General features: G+C 41.5%; 1 protein-coding gene across 5 annotated transcripts in view; it reads left to right on the top strand.

The window, feature by feature from the left end:
- TRIO (trio Rho guanine nucleotide exchange factor) overlaps nucleotides 1-23787 on the top strand; it is a 351013-nt gene that overhangs the window by 121513 nt on the left and 205713 nt on the right. For all 5 annotated transcript variants that reach the window (XM_053592973.1, XM_053592974.1, XM_053592975.1 and 2 more), the window contains exons 2-5: nucleotides 3894-3968; nucleotides 14178-14292; nucleotides 18838-19030; nucleotides 22329-22841. In XM_053592973.1, the coding sequence (XP_053448948.1) occupies nucleotides 3894-3968; nucleotides 14178-14292; nucleotides 18838-19030; nucleotides 22329-22841 (896 nt within the window). The remainder of the gene's footprint in view (nucleotides 1-3893; nucleotides 3969-14177; nucleotides 14293-18837; nucleotides 19031-22328; nucleotides 22842-23787) is intronic.

Here is a 23787-nt window from a genome sequence, read left to right as displayed (position 1 = left end):
TTGGAATATGGGTACAAACTGAATGTTCCTGATTTTGGCCACTCATCTTTGTGTTAGTTATCTCCTTTCAAGTTGCTCTTCTTTTTCTATCCTTTCTCTTTATCCTCTTCTAATTTTATCAGAATTCTTTGTGGCATCACCTTTTCCCTGGTGGTAGCATTGGCAGACTCCGTTGGTGGCCCTTAGAAGTAAAAATGTTGCTGACTTCTGATCTGAGGCATCCAGAGTTGGTTTGGAGTTTCAGAAGCTTCTCTTCAGGAGGTTATTTGGTGTTCCTTACCCCCTCTGTGACCCTGGGAAAAACGAGTGCTTCCCAGTGAAAGTTATTTAGTGCAGCTTAAGTTTGTTGTTCAGTAAGTTTGGGAACCACAGCTACATCCTTAAATGCATGAATAAAAAACGCATTAGGAGTTGAGCCCTATCTGCTGCATAATCTAGAATCACAGGAATAGCACAGAAGCCATTTATTTTTAATTTTTAAAAACTTTTTTTATAGTCAAACACTCTGTTTTCATAAATAGCTTTCAGGGCATGGAATACAGCCTGCCTTTGTGATCTGAGGAACTTTCATGGTTGAACTCTTCCTGCTTTTTATAGAAAGTTACGTGATATATTTAATCTAGTTTTAGTATTTATACTTGCTTCCTGAGCTCTTTGCTTATTAAGTGTGTGTGTGCTTTTTTTTTTTTTTTTAATGAAAATGGATTTAAAGTAATACCTAAGTGCCCACCGTAATAGCCACAAACTCAGTTTCTTTATGTGGTTTGTATTGCTGCTGCTTTTTTCCTGTTTTTCTGTGTAGTAATGTTAACTGACAATTCTAATGTAATTAACATCTCTTTCTGTGACATATTCGACAAAAATACAGTAAAACTGGTTGAAATTCATTTTCCAGTCTGTATTTGGGCATGTATGTATATTACAATAAAAGTCAGCACCTTTCCATACCAATTTGTCACTGATCCATGTTTTTTTTCCTCCTTTAGAAAAGGTGTAAATCTTGCTGAATTTGGGAGGAAATTGAGGGACTGATGGGCAAAAGTAACTCCAGCACTCTGAGAAACCAAAGATAAGGTCCCAGGGCAGTGAGTCTGTGGCTCATAGTGGGGGATAATAGAAAAATGAGATTTCCATTGTTAAGTTTTGTTTTCAAGTCACCGTGATATGCTTCCTATGGGGTAGCTTACAGTATGGCAGCTGTAACTCCCATTGTCCACTCCATCCTGGATTTCAAAGTAGGTTTGATGTAGAAATTTAGGAGCAATTACCAAGAAAGCTTTGGAATAATGACACAGCTCCTGCTGCCCTTTATTGGGGTATCAGATCTGTAATTAGGTCGTTTTCCTTGATGAGTGCTGTGTTTCTCTTGCATTGGAGCCCAGGACTGTAGTTGGAAGTGGCGTGTGTCTGAGGGCTGTGCTTCTGTCTAGGCTAGGACATGTGGGCATGGGCTTGTGGGAAGGGGAGGGAGCATGCACTTTCTTGCCTCTGAGAATCAAGGCCAGTTCTCTTTTCAAATACATATAGATTGGGATCTACAACCATAGCTTAGTCTTTCCTCATATTCTTTCAAGGAATCTGTCGCCATCTCATTTGCCTGAGTCCCATAGCACTTTTTTCTGGTTACAGAACTTTCCATAATCTGCCCTGTTTTATAGATGTTTATGAACTTGTCTCTTTGAGGATTGCTGCTGAGCCTCAGTCCTCTTCGCACTTGCCCCAGCATCATCTGTGTGTACCTTGGAAGGAGTCAGGAAGGAATCGGTCTCTCTAGACATGTTCAGTGACTGGCAGTGAATTGCTGAGACTAGATTGCATCCATTCAAGAGTTTTGAAGGAACCTGAAGATGAAATTGCAGAACTCTTGGCTCAGATGTTTTGTCTTTTACAAATAGCCACTGTCTTCAATGCTTGGCGGGTTGCCAACTCAAAGCATGGTGCATTGGAAAGGAAAGTGGCCTGGTGATCTGGAGGCCTGAGTTCTGTGTTGAGCCCATCCATAACTCACCAGGACCTCAGGGTCCACAACAGGATGTGTTTGCTGCAGCATCTGTGATTAATGACAGTGTCATAACTAACTTCCACCAACTGGGGTTCTTTGTATGTATATAAGTGTTCTGTGGACCGGGGAAGTGTACTAAACACACACACGCACACACGTTACACTATTAAATTACTCATTCTCTTTGCTTCTATGAGCGATGTGTTATAGAGGCTGAATTCTGTTACAGTCTTCCTGAAGGGGTCAATTACCGTGTTGGCTTGCTCACTGTAGCAAGCAACTAATTTGGCTGGACCTGAACTTCAAACTCTGTCTCCTGCAGTGGGTAACAACTTGAATCTTGGTTCAGATCCTTAATCCTTAGCAGGGCAGCCTGGAACTCGCCTCGTTCTTGCTTTGGTTCATGTCCTGGTTCTTGTTTTAACATCCCCATGTGGCTTAGACTGGGCCTTCCCGCAGGCCAACGCCCCTAATGAAGAAAGTGCGCGTGGTGTCATTTCCCTCTCCCTAGGAGACCCATCCGCTTTTGCTCTCACTGCAGTTCCTTGAGAGGGTCATTTTTTCTTAAATGTCATCCGTAGTAGGACTGCTCCACTAGGACCTACTCAGGCACAGCACAGGAGAATGTCCATTCATTTTCTTTTCTTTTTCTTTCTTTCTTCTTCCTTTTTTTTTTTTTGTAGAGACAGTCTCACTTTATGGCCCTTGGTAGAGTGCTGTGGCATTACGGCTCACAGTAACCTCCAACTCCTGGGCTTAAGCAATTCTCTTTACTCAGCCTCCTGAGTAGCTGGGACTACAGGCGCCCACCACAGCACCCTATTTTTTTTTTTGTTGCAGTTTGGCCAGGGCTGGGTTTGAACCCAGCACCTTCAGTATATGGGGCTGGCACCTTACTGACTGAGCCACAGGCGCCGCCTGTCCATTCATTTTCTTTCAGTACTTTTCTTGGCTTTTGTTACCAAATGAAAATTTGGGGTGTTTTTTTTTTTTTTTTTTTTGGTACTATTTTGGGAAAAACAAATAGAAAAAAAAAGGGTTGGGGAGTGGTCTTTTAGTGGTGGTTCTGCTAACAGAATGTAGACCCCAACAGAGTATGAACATTTTAGACCCACTTTCCCAGCTCTGGTGACCTGGCCTGGGTTTGTTTAGACAGCAAGAGTTCCTTTTGATTAGATGGATATTGGCTTGTCCTAAATTGTCTGCTGTAGGCTTCTTTTCCCACTTGGCCTTCTAAGATATCAGGGTGGGAGAGATTTGGGTTTTAAAAAGAAAAGGCACATTGGCCACCTCTGAAGGTGGAGAGGCACCAGGCCATCTGACCACATTAGCCATTGACATTCCTCCAGGGGGCATGACCCAGAAAGCCTAGAAGGAGAAAGCTGAGAGAGAGCATAGCCAGTCCCTGGCTATTTATAATCTCCCATCTCCTCCCTGCCACGGAGTATTTTTAACCAAACTCTGAAGTCTGATAGAATGAGGCTTTGAGCTCCCCCTAGAGGTTTCAGCATTCACAAATAGCCGGTTTTAAGAAGCATTGTTGCCTTTTTCTTTGTCAGTGTTTAAATTAGTTTGCAAGATTAAAATGCAGATTTGATAAATGATATGATCCATTTGATATCCTGTCTTTTGGGGACCAAATATTTAAGGCTGGAAATGGCCAAGAGCCTTTTGGGGACACGAGCCTCTGGGCCTGTGCGCAAATCATTGCTAAACGTTCCAATGGAAGGTAGTTCTATGACGGTAGACTGTTCTTCGGGAAGTTCCAATGGTGTTGCTTACACTGATTTAATGGGTGTGGACAAAGCTACTGTGGTGGCATTGGACAGACTGGTTAAGGAATCGTTGTTACTCAAGTAACTCAATCATTTTATTTTCTTCTTTATTTCAGGGTTTCGAAAAAATGATGAAATGAAAGCTATGGATGTTCTGCCAATTTTGAAGGAAAAAGTTGCATACCTTTCAGGTAAAGTAACTTTTTAATCTGTTTAATCTACCTGTGCTGACACAGTCCCGAGAGTTTCACACACTGAATGACCTCACCTGCCCCAACATATAAAAACCTTGGCATCTTGGTGGATTGTTAACTGCTTTATTCTTGTAGCAACTTTCCTGAGACCGTGCCCCAAACATTTTCTTCCAGCTTGGAGGCTCCGAAAGTCAAGTAGCATTGAATATCAGAATATGTTTGGGTCAGTTATTCAGCAAACATGGCTGTTTTGCCTTAATCAGTCAAGTAAAACAACTGCTTGTTAAAAGTCAGTCATTTTGGCTAATGTGGTGGGAAGGTGATGGTACACAGCTATGTCCTGAATGTCCTACCTCTGTTTCTTGTGCCCTGTAACTACCTATTGCCTTCTCCTTGGGGGAGGCAAGGAAGCCTGCTTCTCCTTGAGATCTCCTCCTCTGTGGCTCTCTGGCGCTGGAGTTACTAGAACCATGTCATCAACCATAAAGTCCAGGCGGTTTCTCTTAGCCACATCTCCACTTCCCTGTAGAACCCAGTCCATGGGGCCCTCGCTGTCCTGTGGTGTGGTGACAGACTGTGGACCAGTCCTCTGGGCTTCGGGGACACCTACCTGGCCTCTCCTCTGCCTGTGGACAGTTAGGTTTGGGCCCTTCTAGGCTGTCTCCTTGGGGTCTCTTCCTACATGAGCAGAGTAGCCACTGGGTATTACACATTTTGGGCACCAATTCACTTGTTACCAAAATAAGATTTGCAACACTTTCCTGCTCTGTTTTATCATGAAGTAAATCTTCAGCTTGTCATGGGCTTTTAGACTGTCTTCTTAGATGCATTTCCCTTGGTAAATTTCTATCTTTCTCAGATAGGCATTTTATGCCGACCTGATGTATCTTCTTTTTTTTTTTTTTATTTTGTGGGTTTTGGCTGGGGCTAGGTTTGAACCCGACACCTCCGGCATATGGGACTGGCACCCTACTCCTTGAGCCACAGGCGCCGCCCCTGATGTATCTTCTTGAACACACTTCATTTTTAATTTATAGCTATGCTTGTTTTTTTTTTTTTATAAACTGTGTGTCCTTTGGGTATGTGCGGCTGGTATATGATTAGGACGCAGCTTCCTGTGGTGTTTGGCTCCTCTGGGTTTGCCTCATGTCCAGCAATCCCCTAGTAAATATTGTTTGGTAATTGTATGGAAGTAAATATAAATCAAAATGTATTTGGAAGTTTAATTGAGAAGTGTAAGAAGTTCATGAAAAGATGAAGGTGCTTTAAATTGGAAATATGTGGTAGAAAGTAAACTTCTGGTTCATAATACACCTGAGTTTTAAAAGTAGCATTTATTTGTTGTTTTCTAATCATTTACTGGCAAATTGCAAAATTAAGGACTCATGCCAGCTTTGTGAACTTCTGATTTTGTAGTTTACAAAGAAAGTTTCAAGGTAATAAGATTAAAAGACCGTACTTGTAAATAATAGAGGCATCTGTAAGGAAGGCTTAAAGAAAGCCGATTCCATGTATTTATCAGGCCTGCTTCTTAAAGTCTGGATCTGTGATGAGAGCACCGGCTCCTTTTGATGGCTCTGTGTTTCTGAACCTCTTGTCCTGTTTTCTTCTTTCATTAAGCTTGTGGAGATGGAAGTGTGAGGAAAGGTGGAAGGTTAAGATTGATGATTTTCATTTGTATTCATTCTTTTATTAGGCAGTTAATAAGAATGTCAGATGGGGCATCTTTATATAGATTACTGTCAGAACCAGCTCTCGTTGAACTAGTCAGAGAAATAAAGTCAGCAGTCTTTCGGAGTTTGTTATAAAAGTTTAAAAATCTTAAATTCTGCAGGGTTAAATGAAGTTGGGTATCTTTGATGACGAGGGGAGTTTTGTAGTGACAAGAAATTAGTATAGAACTGCTTTAAAACAATACCAATGGTAGAACTTTCATCAGCTGTGTTAGCAGAATGCGGCTAGCAGGAACCTCCACACTTTTATAGCATCTCCTAATTTATGAGCAGAATTGGCAAGCTGTAGTACCATGAGCTCATTGCTGATTGTTTTAGGCTTATTGTTATCTGTTTTAGGAAGCGAAAAGGAACAACAACAAAAAAACCCCATAAAATTAAAAACAAATTGATTTCTTGCGAGGATTGTTTTTTTCTAAAAAGTTACAAAGAATAAATAAGGAAGCAGAAAATTTTTATCTCTGGCCCCATTTTTTCTTTTTTCTTTTTGATTGGGATCTAATTTACAAACCATAAAATGCAACTTTTTAAACTGTCTGATTGAATGGACTTTAGCATGTTCACAACATTGTTCAGTAGTCAACTTTCATCACCTCCCAGAGAGCCCCGTATCTGTTCTCCTTGCCCTCCACGCCCCCTTTCTGGCAATCTCTAATCTACTTTCTGCTCTGACCCCATTTTTAAAAAAATCAGGGAATATTATGCTACCTTTCTAAAAGCTCTCCGTGCGAATGGCTTTTAGTAAATAAATCTAAGTAGACTAGAAAAGGCTTTGCAAAAGCAGGCCAGAAGATCAGCAATGATTCTAAAAGGTACTTTCATTAGGTCACAATCTCTTTAAAAGCCAGTGAGGATTTCTTGAATTTGAATATTTCTGATCCTTAGTCTCATGGCCAGGTATTCTAAAAAGTAATGCTCGGCGCACTTAAATAAGATAGCAACCTAGTACTTCCTCCACTTAGGATGAACTAAACAAGGGTAAATGTTGTATCTAACTTGATGTTTGAAGTCAAAAAGAGGAGGCTGTGCTTTGAATGTGTCTCACCTTCGGGATTCAAGTGTTACCACTGTGGTCTAAGGTTCCCCCAAAGGCCTTGTAAAGGAGGCCATGACAGGACACAGCTCTCCCCCTTCCCTCCTGGAGGATGTAGCCCTCCTCACCAGACAACTGACTGGTGGCACCTTGACTTTGGACTTCGCAGGTTCCAGAACTGTGAGAAAATAAATTTCTGTTCTTTATAAATTAGTCTGTGGTATTCTGTTACAGCAGCAGAAATGGACTGAGAGGGTCAGTCAAAGAACTAAAAGAAGTTGTGTTATACTTTACATTTAATGGTGTTTATATATAATGATGACTATTACATGTGGTTTTGAGGCTGCTATGGTTTCAGGGTTAAAAGAACAACCACCAGACAACCACCAGAATTAAGAGCACTTTTTAAAAAAGAACTTTTTACCGTGGAACATTTTAGCATCCAAAAGGAAAAAGAATAGTATAATGAATTCCCACAAACTCGTGGCTCACTTCAACATTCTTGTTTCAAATACATTCCTACTTTAAATAATGTTGAAGTAAATTCCATGTACCATATCATTGTATAAGCACACAGTGTATGTTTCTAAAAAACAAGCTTTACAAAACTCCACAATACCATTAACAGACCTAAAAATGGAATGGTAATTATGTAATATGCCCCCCAAACTCCAACAAGTATTCACATTTCCATGCTTGTCTCTTGTCATTTTTTTGCAGGATATACATTGCAATTGTTTGAGATGTCTGACAAGTCTCTTTAATCTATAATGTTCAGCGCCCTTCTTGCTCTTTTTGTTTTAACCTCTTCCTGAAGTGAGAAAACTAGGTATTTCCCCTATGGATTTCTGTATGCTCTAGATTTTGCCAGTTGTGTCCCTAAGTGATTCTTTAACACATTTCTCTTCCCCTGTGCGCCCTGTGAACTAGGAGGAGTTAGACTGTGAGGCTTGATCCAACCCAGCTTACATTTTGCAGGGAAGGGGGAGGTAATACTTGGTAGGTGGCATTGCCTAGTTTCATGGGGAGTTTATTGGGAGAGTCTGGTTGTCTTTTATTATGATGTTAAGGATTCATTGATGATCATTGCTTAGATCTAGTATTTTTTTTTTTTTTGAGTTGCAAGATAGTGAGAATTCTAATTACATCCTTTCTTCCTCATTTGTTAACCAAATATTCCATACAGAGAGGTGTGCCATCATCACAAACATGATACCTTGAGAATATAGTTCATACAGAAAGAGTAGGGGAAATGATTGATACTTGTCCTTTTTTGCTTTTCAGGATAATGAAAAATGACCAATGAGGTGTGTGTTTTTTTTTTAAGAATTACTTCAAACTCATGATGTTAAATACATTTGATGTGTTTTGATTAATTGCACATTTTCTCTTATATGAAGTTAAAATCTTCCCATCTTTAGCGTTTGGGGGCTTCTTTAAATTGGCTTCTGGGTCTTTTTCGCTGATGTGTCAGGGTGTTTCGGGGTGATCTTGTGTGTTTCCTACTTCAGAGGAGCTGTTTCTCTGCAGGGCCCTTGTTTCTTTTAGGGGTGTTCATTGCTGTTGGGTTGTTGGTTATGTCTGTGCCCTGTTCGGTGGATAAGTCTAGGAAATACATGTATACACACATTTTAATGAGAAATTATGTCACAACTTTATATTAAAATTCACAGCTGAAATTTGGGATTACAGATGTGTACATTTTACTCTGTATTATTTGTCTCTTTTTCCTTAAGCGAAAAATGTTAGTTCTTACCCTCATCAACATACTTACTTACTTTGTAATACCTAATGCTATTACCCCAGTATGACTACCGAATGTGATTTTTAAATTTGGGGGTTTCTTTTGTCCCAAGGGTACATGACACTAGGGATATAGTTTTAGCAATGTGTCTTAAAGTCACTTGAAATAGTTCCTGTCCATGTGGATAACAAGTTGAAATGCAGGATCATTTGGGCGGCGCCTGTGGCTCAGTTGGTAAGGCGCCGGCCCCATATACCGAGGGTGACGGGTTCAAACCCGGCCCCGGCCAAACAGCAACCGAAAAATAGCCGGGCGTTGTGGCGGGCGCCTGTAGTCCCAGCTACTTGGGAGGCTGAGGCAAAAGAATCGCTTAAGCCCAGGAGTTGGAGGTTGCTGTGAGCTGTGTGAGGCCACGGCACTCTACCGAGGGCCATAAAGTGAGGCCCTGTCTCTACAAAAAAAAGAAATGCAGGATCATTTATTTCATTTTGCTTTTCCATTTGTTAAGGCTTAAAAAAAAATAACCTTCTAATTTTGCTTACATTTTAAGTAAAACTTATAATATTCCAGAATAATAACTTAAAAAAAAGGCATGGTAAAAAAAATGGTAAGGTATAGAATGTGTATGTAGGTGTAGTGAAAAATATCTAGCTTCTGTTCTCTCCTTTTCTGCCCTGTTCCTCCCCAATGGGAGTTTTCTTTTTTTAAGTTTTAAGTTTATTCCTTATGCTTTTAAAGTAAGAGCAACTCTATTTACCTGTCCATCTATTTTCACCTTTCCCTTAGATAAACAGTATTCACCATTTTCTCCACGTTGCCTGTTGTATCTCGAAGTATAATCTGGAGATCAGTCCGTAGCAGCACATAGTGAGATGTTTTTACAGTTGTATATGACCGTGTATGTGCGTAGATATGTGAGTTTTCACGCACACGCACACCCATCCTATAGTTAATTAGAAACGCATTGACAGACATTTAGGTTACCTTTTTTTTTTTTCCTTCTTTGAGATAGAGTCTCACTCCGTTGCTGGGACTGGAGCATAGTGGTGTCATGATAGTGCAGTGTAGCCTCAGACTTAAGTGATCCTCCTGCCTCAGCCTCCGAAAGTGCTAGAATTATATTGTGAGCCATCATACCTGGATTTGGGTTACTTTTTTGGAATAGTGTTTTTGGGGCGAGGTGAACATTCACACTTAGCAAGTGGGAGTATTGGGAGGAATGTGGGATTGGGTGCCTTGAGGCTTGCCTGGGTGTACACGGACATACAATTCTTCATGTTCGCGTTTTGCGGAGTGCTGGGGCACCACTGCCCAGTTTGTGTGTTCTGTTAGCATCTACTATGGTGTGAGGCAGCAGGGACTGCCGGGGCCTTCCAGGAAGACTGTGAAAGGGTCCCCTTAGGATAGTAGAGACATCCCAAGAGCCAGTTTCTGGCTTTCAGGACTAGGCAGCAGGAGGGGAGAGTACAAAGCGTGGGGCTGGTTCCTCTCAGAGCAGAGGCCCAGTGTGCATCTTTTAAACAGAGTTCCATCATTTAATAGCATACTTAATAAATATTCCCCATAATTTCTTTTTTATATACTGTGGTTTTTAGAGCCTTTTAAAAAATATATATATATATAAAATGTTGCTTTCCATGATCAGTGTGAGTTAGACACAGGGAGCATAAAAAAATAGTTTTCAATGGTGTTCTAATCCAGAAATTGAAATGAGGGATATGTAGAGAGAAAGACACTTGGTTCATTGAAATTTTACTCCTCAAAGCAAGTGTGCCTTCCTTGCAAGTTCATTCTAAATGAGCAAAAGGTGACTTCCTAAGTCATTTAAAGAGAAAGAGAGGACTCTGAATCCAGCTGTTTCTTTGGTCATCCTGGGCCACACAGCTCCAGAGACTGAGTCCCCTGGAGTTTTACCTTTAAGAAGAAGGAAATGAGGTTGCTGGATTTAAGGAAATCAGTGTCACACAGACATTTATAGCTCTAATGTAGGACTCTTTCAACTTTTTTCTGTTACTAAAATAAACTAAAAGGCATTTAGCATCTATGTTCCTTTAGGAATATTCACCAGGCATTTCCATTTCTAACAACTGATACCTGATAGTGGGCATCATTAGTTAATGTTGTGTGAACTATGAAAGAAGAATCCTTTCAGCAAATATTTATTGAGTGCTATTTATATGCTAGTCTCAACGGGGCACCAAGAACACTGTATACTTGGGCTGGAACACTTCCATACTTGGGTATGGAAGAGGAAGGAAGAGAGGTCATTCAGTTTATACAAATTGAAAATAGGACACCGTCACCATGTTTTTCTTTTTGGTTTTTCACTAAGACAGCATTGGGATAGGCAGATAATCCCTCAGGAGCTGGCGGCCTTCGGTTACAGATGTGAAGAGATCCTTGCATACACATCGTGTGACGTGGATGGGTGCAGGAAATGCATTTCCTGTCTCTTTCTTTTCCTTGCAGAAGTTTAGGTGCAGTTTCTCCTCCATAAAATGGGGCTGAGTTCATCCTGCCTGCCTCACTGGGAGGCTAATGCTGTCTCTGGACACACATGACAAGTGTGCCTACCTTGTAGATGAAGGTTTTAGGAGCTTCAGTGTTGTTATTTTTTATTAGATCAGGGACCAGGAACAAGAACTTTGAACTTGTAATTTTCCTGCTTTCTACTCAGATGCTGTTTTCATTAGGGTGCCTCTTGTGATGTTGGTAACCAACCTAAACCTTGGGGCATGTAATTTAGACAGACATCTGTGGGGTTGATTTTGAGCTCCTGGAGGTTCAGAGACCATGTTTCTCTGAACTAATTCCACATTTCATTCTTTGAGATGCTTTTCCTTTTGCCTCTCTGGGGAGGATCAGCAGAGCCATCGACACCTGCCTGTCCCTGACTGTGGCACCCATCTCACATACTCATTGTAGAGAGGTTAGCATGTGGAAAATGATTCTTTAAGGAAGGAATATGCAATTTTGACTTCATAAATGATTTTCAGGGAGTTGTAAAACTACCCTGGTGAGTTTTCTCAAGTTCTATTCTAGGATAAAGAAAAATGGAAAAAAATTTTTTTTTCTGTATTATTAGATTCAAGTTTATATAAGCTTTTCTTAGGATGTGAGTGAGAGTCTATTTGGATGAACTTGCTAAGAGCTCTTAGAGGACTCCGCATTAGTGCTAAGAGCCTGGGGACAAGCTGGAAGAGTACAGTAGACGCAATTGGAACTTCTGCACACAGTTGCCTTTAGTTCTCGGGGCTGGGTGAACAGGATGGCTATGTGCAGAGTGATGCCTCCTGAACCTACCATGTAACTGTCTTTGCTTGGCAGATTTGGGATTTTACTTCTCACACTTGTGTGCCTTGCATGGATTGTGATATACATTCACCCAAGAGGGACGAGAACTTTTTTTTGGAATGACCATCAGGGTTGTCATCATCTGCGGTTTGACAGTTAAGTTCACAAACTTGCCACTAAGTACTTACATTGACGGCACTGTATAAACAATTCTGTGAAGTTTCATAACCTTGGTATATCAATAGCTCACAGCTGTGTTTGTGTGGCAGTGCCTTGCTGAGTGGCATTCATTACTTCATGTTCTTACATGCTGTACAGTAGCTCTGAAGACATTTCAAAAAAAGAGCTCCAAAATTTCCTTTGAAGGGTGGACTAGGCACTGGCATCAGTGCAGCTTTCTTTCTTTTTTTTTTTTTTTTTCCTTCTTTACATTGCTTTATTTATTTATTTTTATTTTTTTGTAGAGACAGAGTCTCACTTTATGGCCCTCGGTAGAGTGTCATGGCCTCACTTAGCTCACAGCAACCTCCAGCTCTTGGGCTTAAGCGATTCTCTTGCCTCAGCCTCCCAAGCAGCTGGGACTACAGGCGCCCGCCACAACGCCCGGCTATAGTGCAGCTTTCTTTTTTTTTTTTTTTTTTGTAGAGACAGAGTCTCACTTTATGGCCCTCGGTAGAGTGCCGTGGCCTCACACAGCTCACAGCAACCTCCAACTCCTGGGCTTAAGCGATTCTCTTGCCTCAGCCTCCCGAGTAGCCGGGACTACAGGCGCCCGCCACAACGCCCGGCTATTTTTTTGGTTGCAGTTTGGCCGGGTTTGAACCCGCCAACCTCGGTATATGGGGCCGGCGCCTTACCGACTGAGCCACAGGCGCTGCCCAGTGCATAGCTTTCTAAGGGGAGTAGTTTGAAGGTGACTGTAGTGGCATCTAGCAGTGCGTATGTAGCACTTTTTCTAAGATGAGTTTGTAAACTTAACTGTCAGACTTCTTAAATTCTTGTCGGGGCAAAGGGCCTCACTGTGACAGTGCTGTGTGGTTCCTTTGTGTTTATTTACACCTTTGGACCCTCAGTGTCTTTAGTTATAAAGCTGGAATGGTAACACCTCCAACAGGGTCACTGTGAAGATCACATCATCAGGTGCGTGTAGAGCATGGGATCCCTGCCCGTTGGTGGTTGAGTTACTGTTACTCCCTTTTAACACCTGAATTATTGGATTTATAACTAATTTAAGATTTCCAAATTGCATGACTAAACAGTACATGTGGATTGTTCTACATATTCACAATCAGAATTAAGTTTCATTACTATTTAGCATGAGTGTATTAGTTATTTTAGGAAATCGAAAATACCATGTTGATAAAATATCTTTTTAAAGCACCATCATCTCCCGTATACCCCCCACCCCTTTTTGGCTCTCTTGTTTGTCTGTTTGCTTGCTTTTAATTTTGCCCCTGCTGATGATTTTTGGTGAGCAGGAAATGATGAGTGTGGTGACTTGAATTTTGAGATCTCTTGAAGAGAGATAATCAGGGTTGTAGAGCTATATGAAGGACCCACTTGAGAAGGCTAAATTTTCTTTCTCTCTTTTTTCTGACAACCCTGATGAAAGTAATAAAATGAATGTGACAGTTTCACCAAAGGTGCTCAGTGATACCACGTTGACTTCATTAGGCTTATATATATGTTAATGAGAAACTTCCTGCCTGCCCATCTGTCAAAGTCAAATACTCTGAGATATGTACTTCTAGTGTGTAATATAATTGTCTCAAATCCTTAAACTAATTAGCTAAACTAGGTTTAAAATTGCTTTAAATTTCTTATATGCCAGTCTTTCTGTGTGTGTGTGTGTGTGTCCTTATGTAAGGGATTGACAAAGCTTGGCCAAGGGGGGTCAGATGCCATCAGTCCCAGATTATACATAATAAAATAGTCACTAGTGTACTTTGAAGAAAATTCCTTTCGTTTTCTTTTCAAGACTTAGACTCTAATTTGGCTTGATAGAAAAGGAAGAGCTTAGAATGTAGGGAGGGTCAGATGGGGGAGGAGAGAGGGAAAGCGTGAGGGAGGCGGTGGTTTAAGGTGAATGAAACATATACATGAAAACTTTTTTTTCTATCCAAACATAAAAACTGAAGAAAGGAGTTTCTTCCAGCACACTTGAAGAAAAAGATGAGTCCGTCTTCAGCATCTTCCAAGTGGCCTCCAAAACTCCGATGTTTTCTTCCATGTCCGCCGAGGGGTTAAAACAGCCTCGCCGCGTCTCTGATGAAACTAAGACTCTTGCCCTGTGCACATTTGTGCACTTAGTTGATTTAGAAACAGTTGTGACCGAGTGAATGGGTAATGACGGACTTCTGTCTTGTCTGTGTCTAACTTTCTTCCCGATGTTTGTTTTTTAGGTGGTAGAGATAAACGTGGAGGTCCCATTTTAACATTTCCAGCCCGCAGCAATCATGATAGAATACGACAGGAGGATCTCAGGAGACTCATTTCATACCTAGCCTGTATTCCTAGGTAAGTTCAGTGTGGCTTGTGGCTTGTCATTTTATTCACAGTTCCAAGAGAAATGGCACTATGCTTTTTAAGAACAGGTAAATGCTAGCTTGAATTCCAAGTAAAAGAGCACACAGTCAAAATCGTGATCTTTCTTTGTATTTCCATTTCATGACCATTATTGTCTGGCGTAAAACACTTCTGGGTGCAGGGACAAGAAGGTGAGTGTTTTCTACTGAAGAGCTTTGTGCGTTGGCAGTGGATTTGGGATGCTCAACTTGGGATTTTAGGGCATGGTGCCCAAATTAAGTAATAGTCATCATAAATGATTCTAATACCAGGACCCTGTGGGCCGGATGATCAGAAATTGGGTGTTGTTTTAATTGTACACTTCTGTCTTTATGCTAAGCTTCTATTCCTTAAAAATAGTCTGTGATTTGTGGCATGAATTTGCAGGCTTTAAGAAGTCTTGTTACCTAAGTATACTGGGCATCAGTTCGGGAAGGAGGAGATTTTTAACATGGATGCTGAAGAACACCAAGTGCAAGCAATGTTTTGTTTTCTGGAGAACCCTAAATTCCCCAAGGGCTACGGAGTTAATGGGAGTTAATCTGTGTGTATACTCGAGGAATTTGGAATCTTTGTTTCTGCCCCAGGAATGTATTATTTGGGTTTTATTTGTGTAGCTACCTGACCACTGATGGAAGAAACATCCTCCCTACACTAATACTTCCGTTTAATTGTTCCAGTTGCTTTTTGGAAACTGGATCACTGCTCTGATACAGGGTATAGTTATGCCTGGAATAAGAGATTGTGCCTGTGTTGTGGGTTGCAGGGACATGTCCCTGTGAGGACAGGGTAGACCTTTAAATGTCACCTTTAGTCCAAAAATGCACCTACTGAGGGGGGGCATCAGCATCGTCCCAGGTAGAATGAGAGGAGGCGTTTCCTAAGAGACTGAATTAGGACACGTAAAAGAAAATTTGGTCATAAATGGGCTAGAGCAGATGGTAATTACAAGGAACAGGTTATGCAAGAGAATGATGTAAGACGGTCGGTAACAGCATAATGGGTTTCAAAGGTTGAAGTGACTGTGACAGACCCAGCACAGCACAAAGTTGGCAGCTCTTAACCTGTTTAGGTCGACACCAGCTGGGGAAGTCAGCTGTGATCTTTTGGCTGAGAAAGTCAGCTGCTGGTCTAGATGGTTTGTCCCCCTGAGGAGGTGTGTGTAGGTGTCCTTGGTGGGAATACTGTCACTGGGCACCACCAGTCTTTAAGTAATGGGCCTTCCTTATGGGAACAGTCTTCCCATTCTTCGTTCTCCGGTGCTTCTTAGATGGCTGAACTGCTGAATCATACGATTAGAAAGGAGCTTAGAGGTTACTTACTACTTACTATCATTTAGTTCATAGCTTCCACTTAAGAGTTCTTACCTTTCATGTCATCAATATAAAAATCAAGTACTTTGGGATAACCTGGATGACTTAAAAAAAAAAGGTGTCTTTTGTAGGAAAGTGTGAGAATACACAAAAGCAGAGAGACTGATACAAAAAACCCCCGTATACCTAGACCCGGCTTCACCACTTATCACATTTTGCAAATCTTATTTTTCTTTAATTTCCCCCAAGAGTATTTTGTAACAAATCCAAAACATCATGTGATTTCACTTACAAATTTTTAAGTGTATAGGGTGACCCTCCAAATGCCAACACAGGACTTCATTTCATTGCCTGGGTTTGCTTTTGTGTTGACAGTCCCAAGTGACAAGAAGTGCCATTTAGCTTGTCCTTGATTAATGAGCAAATAGTAGAGGTGGAATTAACATGTGAAAGATGCCTTTGCCGGGGATAATGGAGAAGGATTTCAGGCTGATCTGGGGCAGCAGGGCCCTCCTGTGGTCCCGCAGAACACTGCCTCCCACCAGTGGTGGCAAGAGTCAACAGTGGGATCACTAAACATCATCAGTAAATTAAAGGTGTGTGAACTTTTTTGGACTTTTGTGGATTTGTCTTTGTGTAATTTGTAAGTGCGATTATATCTTTCAGTTTCACAGTAGTATAAACACAAGGTGTTTCTATTGTAGTTAGCTTTACACTAGTGTGTACGGTATATTCTGGGACCGTGAGACCTTTTTCTCTGTCCACTACTGACGTTCTTCTGAGATTTGAAAATCACCCACTGGCTGCCCCCCAGACAGTCACAGGGCTCCATGTTCCCTTGTGTGAAGGCGACAGTGTAGGCCTCAGGTTCAGACTGGTTGTGGCCCAGGACAAATGACTTAGTTACTTTTATTGTCTCTCTGATTTACAAAATGCAATAATGATCTGTACATCTTGGGATCTTTGTGAGTATCGAGTAAAATTACTTATGTAAAATGTTTGCCACGTGGCAGCTGCCTCAGAAATAGTATAATTATTTCCCCCTTTCATGTTCATTCTTCTGTTTTCCTTCAGTTATTTGCCTTTTGGCACGTTTTCTGTTTTCCTCTTCATGTCCTCCAGATTTCAGGGTCCCTCACAGTTCAAAATAGACTTGAGCAGCTGTAAGTAGATTGAAGGTTATTACTTGGGTCACACCACGCCCCCTTTATAAAAAAACAATTGGAGTAGTAAGACCCTGAGTTTGTGTGATTAATTTGCAGTGAAACTTTCTATTAAAGGTGTGTGGGGATAAACAGTAGCAGAAATTTCTGCTTGTGTCATTGGAGGTCTGCACAGCAGTGAGAGTAGCATTAAACTCGGAGCCTTACTAGGTGGTTGTATTGCTTGAATTGTATTTTATATTAATTATGTTCTAGAACATTTTGCCTTTCTTAGAATGATTTGCTAAATGGATGCACCAGTCTTAATTCTCTGCTGTTTGCTAATGAACTAATAGGAAGAATTTTAATTGACTCATTCAAAAACATGCTTATAGAGAGATACTTTCTTCATCTAGAAGTTAAAGAAGTGTCTCTTTTTTTAGAGACCAGTGTTGAGAGGGGACCTTAGCATTATGTAAATTTTTTTTTATCTCGCAGCTGAAATGAGATGGTTGGGAAAACTGTTAAATAACTGGTAATAACTGGTCACGTTTTCCAAAGAGAAATGTCTCCAGGTAAAAGGCTTGGAGCCCTTCTCCCGTAGGCAGCTGTACATCCTCATGACATGCTCATAAATAGGAAGCAAGTTTGGGAATGTTGGTGGGACACCGTTCTCTGGATGATGACTGGCTTTGAAGCTGATGAAAACAGATGCATTGTAAAGCTGTGTGCCCCAGCCCAGCTCACAGGCTGTTTTTCTTTGGGAAGCCACTGGGTGGTAACGGTATGATGTTGGAGGAAGGTGGCTAGTTAATCCTTGTGTAAACTGTGCGGGCCCGTGGACCTTTTGGTTTTTTGTTCTCCATCTTGTCCCTGTTGTTAAGCCTGGAGTCCCTCAGGATTCCCCTTAAGCTTCTTTTAAGTGGAGAGGCTTTGTAGTTGTGTGCACGTGCATAAGGCCACATTAGGAGAAAGGTAGCTGCAAGGGAATTTATCTTGATGTGGTGAAGACTGAGGCTTAAAGTGCAGGCTACCAACAATAGCCAGTAAAACAAACAAAACCTTGCTACAGGTTGCAGTGTCCTGTCTTTGGTGTATGGGAGCAGAATGTGGGACTCTGGGGTGGCGTGCCGTGGCAGGGCAGCAGGCTGGCTCTGCAGAGCCCTTGGCATCCAGGCCCCTGTGTCTTCCTGCTCGGGCTTGCTCACCCCAGTCCTTCGGAGCCCTGCAGTCTGTAAGGAATAGAACCTTATAGGATGGCAATCTCATTAGAGCCCAAGGAGATCCAGAATGCTTAATTTCTATGACTTGGGAGATTTTAGGAGACATTTCTAAGAGTCCTGTTTGCCTCTAGGTTTTGTGAAGGAGGACAGACAACAAAGGACATTTCTGCCTGTGGTATCACCTGGATCGTAGCATTTGGAGGGCTTGGGACGGGGAGAAGTGACAGCAGAATGAGTGTTTGAACCCAGTTTTGGTCCCTGTTCACATGAGATAGTTATCAGATGTTATTCACATGTTCCGGAGCAGTTTTCAACATTTGGGTGTCACCATCAGTACAACCAAGTGAAAAGGCAAATAAAGTCTCAGTACTACTGTGGAACTGGATTTACCCTGCAGAGTCTGCTCTGCACACCATCAGGGTTTTGTGCCCACTTAGTGCTCCCCTTGGCCCAGAGGAGTTAGGAGCAAATGTATGTGGTTGGTCACTACACAAAGGTGAGAGAAAAGGACTTGACGGGTGTCATCTTCTTCCTAAAGGGAAGACAGGACTCAAAACTACAAATACAAAATAGAAATGTTGATGATTTTTGAGGTTGAAGCCTGTTCACCCGGTCGTCCTTCCTCGATGTGTGTACAGTCTGGTTCTGTTCTTCTTACGGTGCAGGGAGGGGTGAGGAAGCCCCTCCGAGGGTGAGGCGGCAGCTCCTTCTGGTCACAGGAGGCAACATGGAGGAAGTGGAGGCTGCAGTCCGGGCGGGACCCTGCCCACCCAGGGTGGTGGGTGTGGCAGCCCCTCAGCCTGTGTTTCCTCTCTGCAGCGAGGAGGTCTGCAAGAGGGGCTTCACCGTGATCGTGGACATGCGCGGGTCCAAGTGGGACTCCATCAAGCCCCTGCTCAAGATCCTGCAGGAGTCCTTCCCCTGCTGCATCCACGTGGCGCTCATCATCAAGCCCGACAACTTCTGGCAGAAGCAGAGGACTAATTTTGGCAGTTCTAAATTTGAATTTGAGGTAACTTCCCCGGGGTAGCCAGACCCACTAAACCAATTGGTGTGGCTTATTAAAAGCTGACTTTCTCACCCTTCTAGAGACTGATAATAGATCTTTAAAACCAGATATTAAACAGGAACTGCATGTCTGAATGCACACATTGTATGTGAAATTAGTTTGTGGCTAAAACATAACAGAGTTGCTTGCATTCTGAGTGGATTGTGTTACCCAAGGGTGTTATAGTTCCCTTAGATTTGGGCGATGGGCTGCTTAGGGTGAAGCATTTACTGTAGAAAGAGAATCCTGTTGCCTTGAACTCCACTCGATAAAACAGCTGCAGAGCTGCAGAGTCATTATCATTGCCTCAGCCACGGAGATGGGGAATGTTAGGAGAAATGCCCAACTTCGGAGCTCCAGAGGGAAAAATATGGAGATGGCTGAGTTTCATCCTGTCAAGATAAGGGAGAGAATGGTCTGTCGTTTATTTCACGTATTAGGACTCTCACTTAAGAGAATGGAGATAATCCATTAAAAACTGTGCAGAGTCCTGAATCAGTTAGACACAGGAGATTGCTGCCTTTCGAACAGTGCTATAAAACAAACCTCAGTCTGCTGACTTACTTTCCTTTCCACTGGAGCCTGCTGTCCGTAAGCTACCACAGCTCTGACAAGGCTGTTCATGCAGTTGGTTAGTTTAATGAGATGATTACAGGAAGAAAGAATTCCTCCCAGCTTGCAACTCAGTTCATGCTCCGTTCTGTAATGAAATTGGAATCTTTTCTAATAATAAATTATAATAATTTTTGGTTGAATAAATTGCTTCTTCTGGCACCTCTGCCCGAACATTAGGTTTCAGTGAACATGTCCATGTATTTCAAAATTTTGTATAGCAAAAATAATACTAAGCACACAAGACAATATTAAATACTTAATCTTTAGATTATAGACTGTACTTTTCAAATTGTTTTTGCATATGTATTACTTGAATTTTTAATTTTCTTTCCACGGTACTGAATTCTCTATCTGCAATCTGAATTTAGTTTTAATTTGAATTTGAGACCGTATTCAGGAGGTTCAGGTGAAAGATAAAGCCAGTAAGCCACAGTAAGAAGTAATTTTAGAGGACAATTTATTGAGTCTTACTTGTCTTCTTGATGCAGAATTTCTAGTGTGTTGTATTTAATTATACATGTTTGGCTGAGTGCACTGGCTCATGACTGTAATCCCAATGCTTTGGAAGGCCAAGACAGGAAAGTTGCTAGAGGCCAGGGATTCAAGATTACAGTGTACTGCAGCCTGGGCAACCTAGCAAGACCCAATCTCTAAAAAAAAAAAAAAAAATAGAATAATTAGCAAGACATGGTGGTGGATGCCTATAGTCCTGGCTATTCAGGAGGCCAAGCTGAGAGGCTCACTTGACCCCAGAAGTTCAGTGCTGCAGTGAGCTATAATCACATCTCTGCACACAAGACTGGGTGATAAGTTGAGACCCTGTCTTTTTTTAAAAAAAGTTTTTATGTCCATATATAGATATAGACACACACAGATATATACAGAAGGTGCCAAAAATGGTATATACATTATAAGAAAGGAAAAATTGCATTAAAATTATAATACTTGAAATTTTAAAAAAGAATTATAATACTCAATCTATACCAATAATATTTATTATCTTGTCCATTATATCTCTTATAACTGCAGAAGTCAAATGTGATTTGAGTATTACAATTTTAACATTTTCTTTTCCTTTTTTTAAAATGTGTATCCTGTTTTTGGCACTTTTATATTTTAAGTAAAAGTAATTGGCAATATAGTTTATGTACCCTTTTGCCAGGTAAAAAATGTTCTAATTTTGCGTTTCCCTCTGGGCTTTTAAAGATACCTGCACCAGCTTTTCTGTCTAACTTGTAATCTTCCTTGCTACCAGCCTCTCCGTGGGAGTGATTGCTTCCACAGAGGTTACTGGAAGTCCAGCAGAGGAGACAGCAGTGGGCCTACAATAACACTGTAAGCCAAGTGCCGAATCAGGTGGACCCCTCTCTCAAGCTGATTGCCTTTTGCTGTTTCTTTCCTTTTCCCCCCAGTATATTATGGGGATACGAATGGTTTGGTTACATAGACCATTCATTCTTCTAAGTGAAATATCATTAGAATGGAAAAACGAACACCCCATGGACTCACTTCAATTTTGCTGGTTCTTATGCCGACCAGCGACCAGCAGTGCCAAACCAGTTTTGTCTTTTGGTTCTGGGCCATACCTCTTATTCCTTTACCTTTGTCTTTGCTTTTAAAGAGGCCAGGGGTTCGAGGTTACAATGATGTGTGATTGCACCACTGTAACTCCACGATATCCTTGAGGCATAACACTGATATTAATCTGCGTCACATTCTGATAGGGTGAGGTTAAGATTTCTTCCTTAGACTGTAACTGATTAAACCTTTGTCACTTTCCAATTGGACTATAGTGCAGATGACTAGAGTGCTCAGACTGCTCAGAACCACAGCACATCGTTACAGTGAATGAAACATTCCCTCTGTCTTTAGTTCTGTGACATGAGCCTCTGCCAGCGTTCTTGCTAACCCTTGGATATTTTCTAAATTTTTGAAAAGTCATCATACTCTGTCATCTGTTGCTTGACAGAAAGTAGGGGTAGGCAAGATGAGTGGCAGGGGCGGTCTGGGTGGAGCACCACTCCTCAGTTAATAAGCAGCCCACGTGCACGGCGACGAGCGCTAGTGTGATGGCAGATAGGAGGGAGCTGTCTAAGTTTTCTCTTGGGAACGAGGAGATAGACTGGTGAGGACAAGAATGAATAGGCAGAAGAACACATTGATGAAAGTGAAATTTCTGAATTGTCTGCTCTGGACTTGCAATTGAACTTATTTCCTGGTTTAATATGCTTAAGACAGGGCGGTGCCTGTGGCTCAAGGAGTAGGGCGCGGGTCCCATATGCCAGAGGTGGCGGGTTCAAACCTAGCCCCCGCCCAAAAAAAAAAAAAAATATGCTTAAGACAGTGGGTTAATCCACATTTTGGGAAAGAAACCTCATTTCTTTACTTCTCATGAAATACACATGATTCTATAATTTTAGGTATTGCAACTAACATGTGTTGCTCTCATGGATTTATCTTTCTTTGTACCGATGATGCTTCTTTCATCTATATTTATTTTTATGGGGCCGGAACAAGGTATGTTATGTTTTCTATGAATAGATCACTTTAGCTTTGAACACCTGTGACTAAGCATTGCCAGTTGCATTATGTTAAGACTATATAAAATCATTTCCTCTTCTCATACATGATTTTTTTTTCCCTTAAGACAAATATGGTCTCTTTAGAAGGCCTTACCAAAGTAGTTGATCCTTCTCAGCTAACTCCTGAGTTTGACGGCTGCCTGGAATACAATCACGAAGAATGGATTGAAATCAGAGTTGCTTTTGAAGACTACATTAGCAATGCAACCCATATGCTGTCCCGACTGGAGGAACTTCAGGACATCCTAGCTAAGAAGGAGTTGCCTCAGGATTTAGAGGGGGCTCGGAATATGATCGAGGAACACTCCCAGCTGAAGAAAAAGGTGATTAAGGCTCCCATCGAGGACTTGGATTTGGAGGGACAGAAACTACTTCAGAGGATTCAGAGCAGTGATAGCTTTCCCAAAAAGAACTCGGGGTCAGGCAATGCAGACCTGCAGAACCTGCTGCCCAAGGTGTCCACCATGCTGGACAGGCTGCACTCGACCCGGCAGCACCTGCACCAGATGTGGCACGTGAGGAAGCTGAAGCTGGACCAGTGCTTTCAGCTGAGGCTGTTTGAACAGGATGCTGAGAAGGTAAAGAGGGAGATGAGCCACCTGCATGGGGCTGGGCAGCTCCTGGGTCACTGGGTCTAGGCAGGGAGGGCTGGGGTGGTCAGGTGACAGAAGCGAGAAAAGAGGGAGGATATTAGGCTTACGCCCACCAGGTTTGCTGTGAACCAGGAGATCCGTTCAGAGACAACATTTAAACCTGTCCTACGTGGGCCATTTTAGAAATTTTGAGTTAAAATTACTGGTAATTTGGTCTAGAATTGCCTGTAAGATAGACAAGAATGATAGCTTGAGTTACAATAGCGAAAATTCCACAGGGCCATGTAACTGAAGACAGTAATTGTGTGTGTGTGTTTAGCTAGTACCGGGTCTTTCACCCATACAAGGCCAGTGGCAGAGCACCCTTCTGATCTGTTTGTGAGTGTGTTTTTAAAATAAAAGGCTAGTAATATGTTAAAAGTAATAGTTTCTGGAGAATACAGGCAGTGATTACCTGTGGTCTCATGTTTTATTGTTGTGCACCAGACAGTTGGTCAAAGTGAATTCTTGTCAATTACTGGCTAATTCAAATCTTAGCAATGTGAAAACAGGACACTTATTTATAGGTATGTGTTGCAAGCCATGAACATGGGTGAATAAATCATTTTTTTTTTTAAATGTGAACTCACTGGATTTTATTTTACATCAAAGAATATTTTGTAAACTTAAAAAAAACTATTAGAAATCTTTGATATAAAGGATCTTTGAAAAGGTGACATTCCAGTATTTTTGTTTGGTAAGGTTTTAACATATCTTTCAGTATACTTTTGTTTTAAATAGTGCCTTGTCAGAGACACTGGAAAATCTTCCAGTTACTAGAAAACAGGTCATTGTCTCTGAGATTCTGATTCGAGTCGTGATAGCAATGCTGATTGATAGTCATTTCTCTTTTCTTAAATGTTTATCTGATGAGCATCTTAAGTGACTTCCT

This window comes from Nycticebus coucang, chromosome 1 (assembly GCF_027406575.1).
Source record: "Nycticebus coucang isolate mNycCou1 chromosome 1, mNycCou1.pri, whole genome shotgun sequence".
Lineage (NCBI taxonomy): Eukaryota > Metazoa > Chordata > Mammalia > Primates > Lorisidae > Nycticebus > Nycticebus coucang.
The sequence above is the reverse complement of the archived record's forward strand: the minus strand, read 5'-3'. Positions and strand labels throughout refer to the sequence as shown.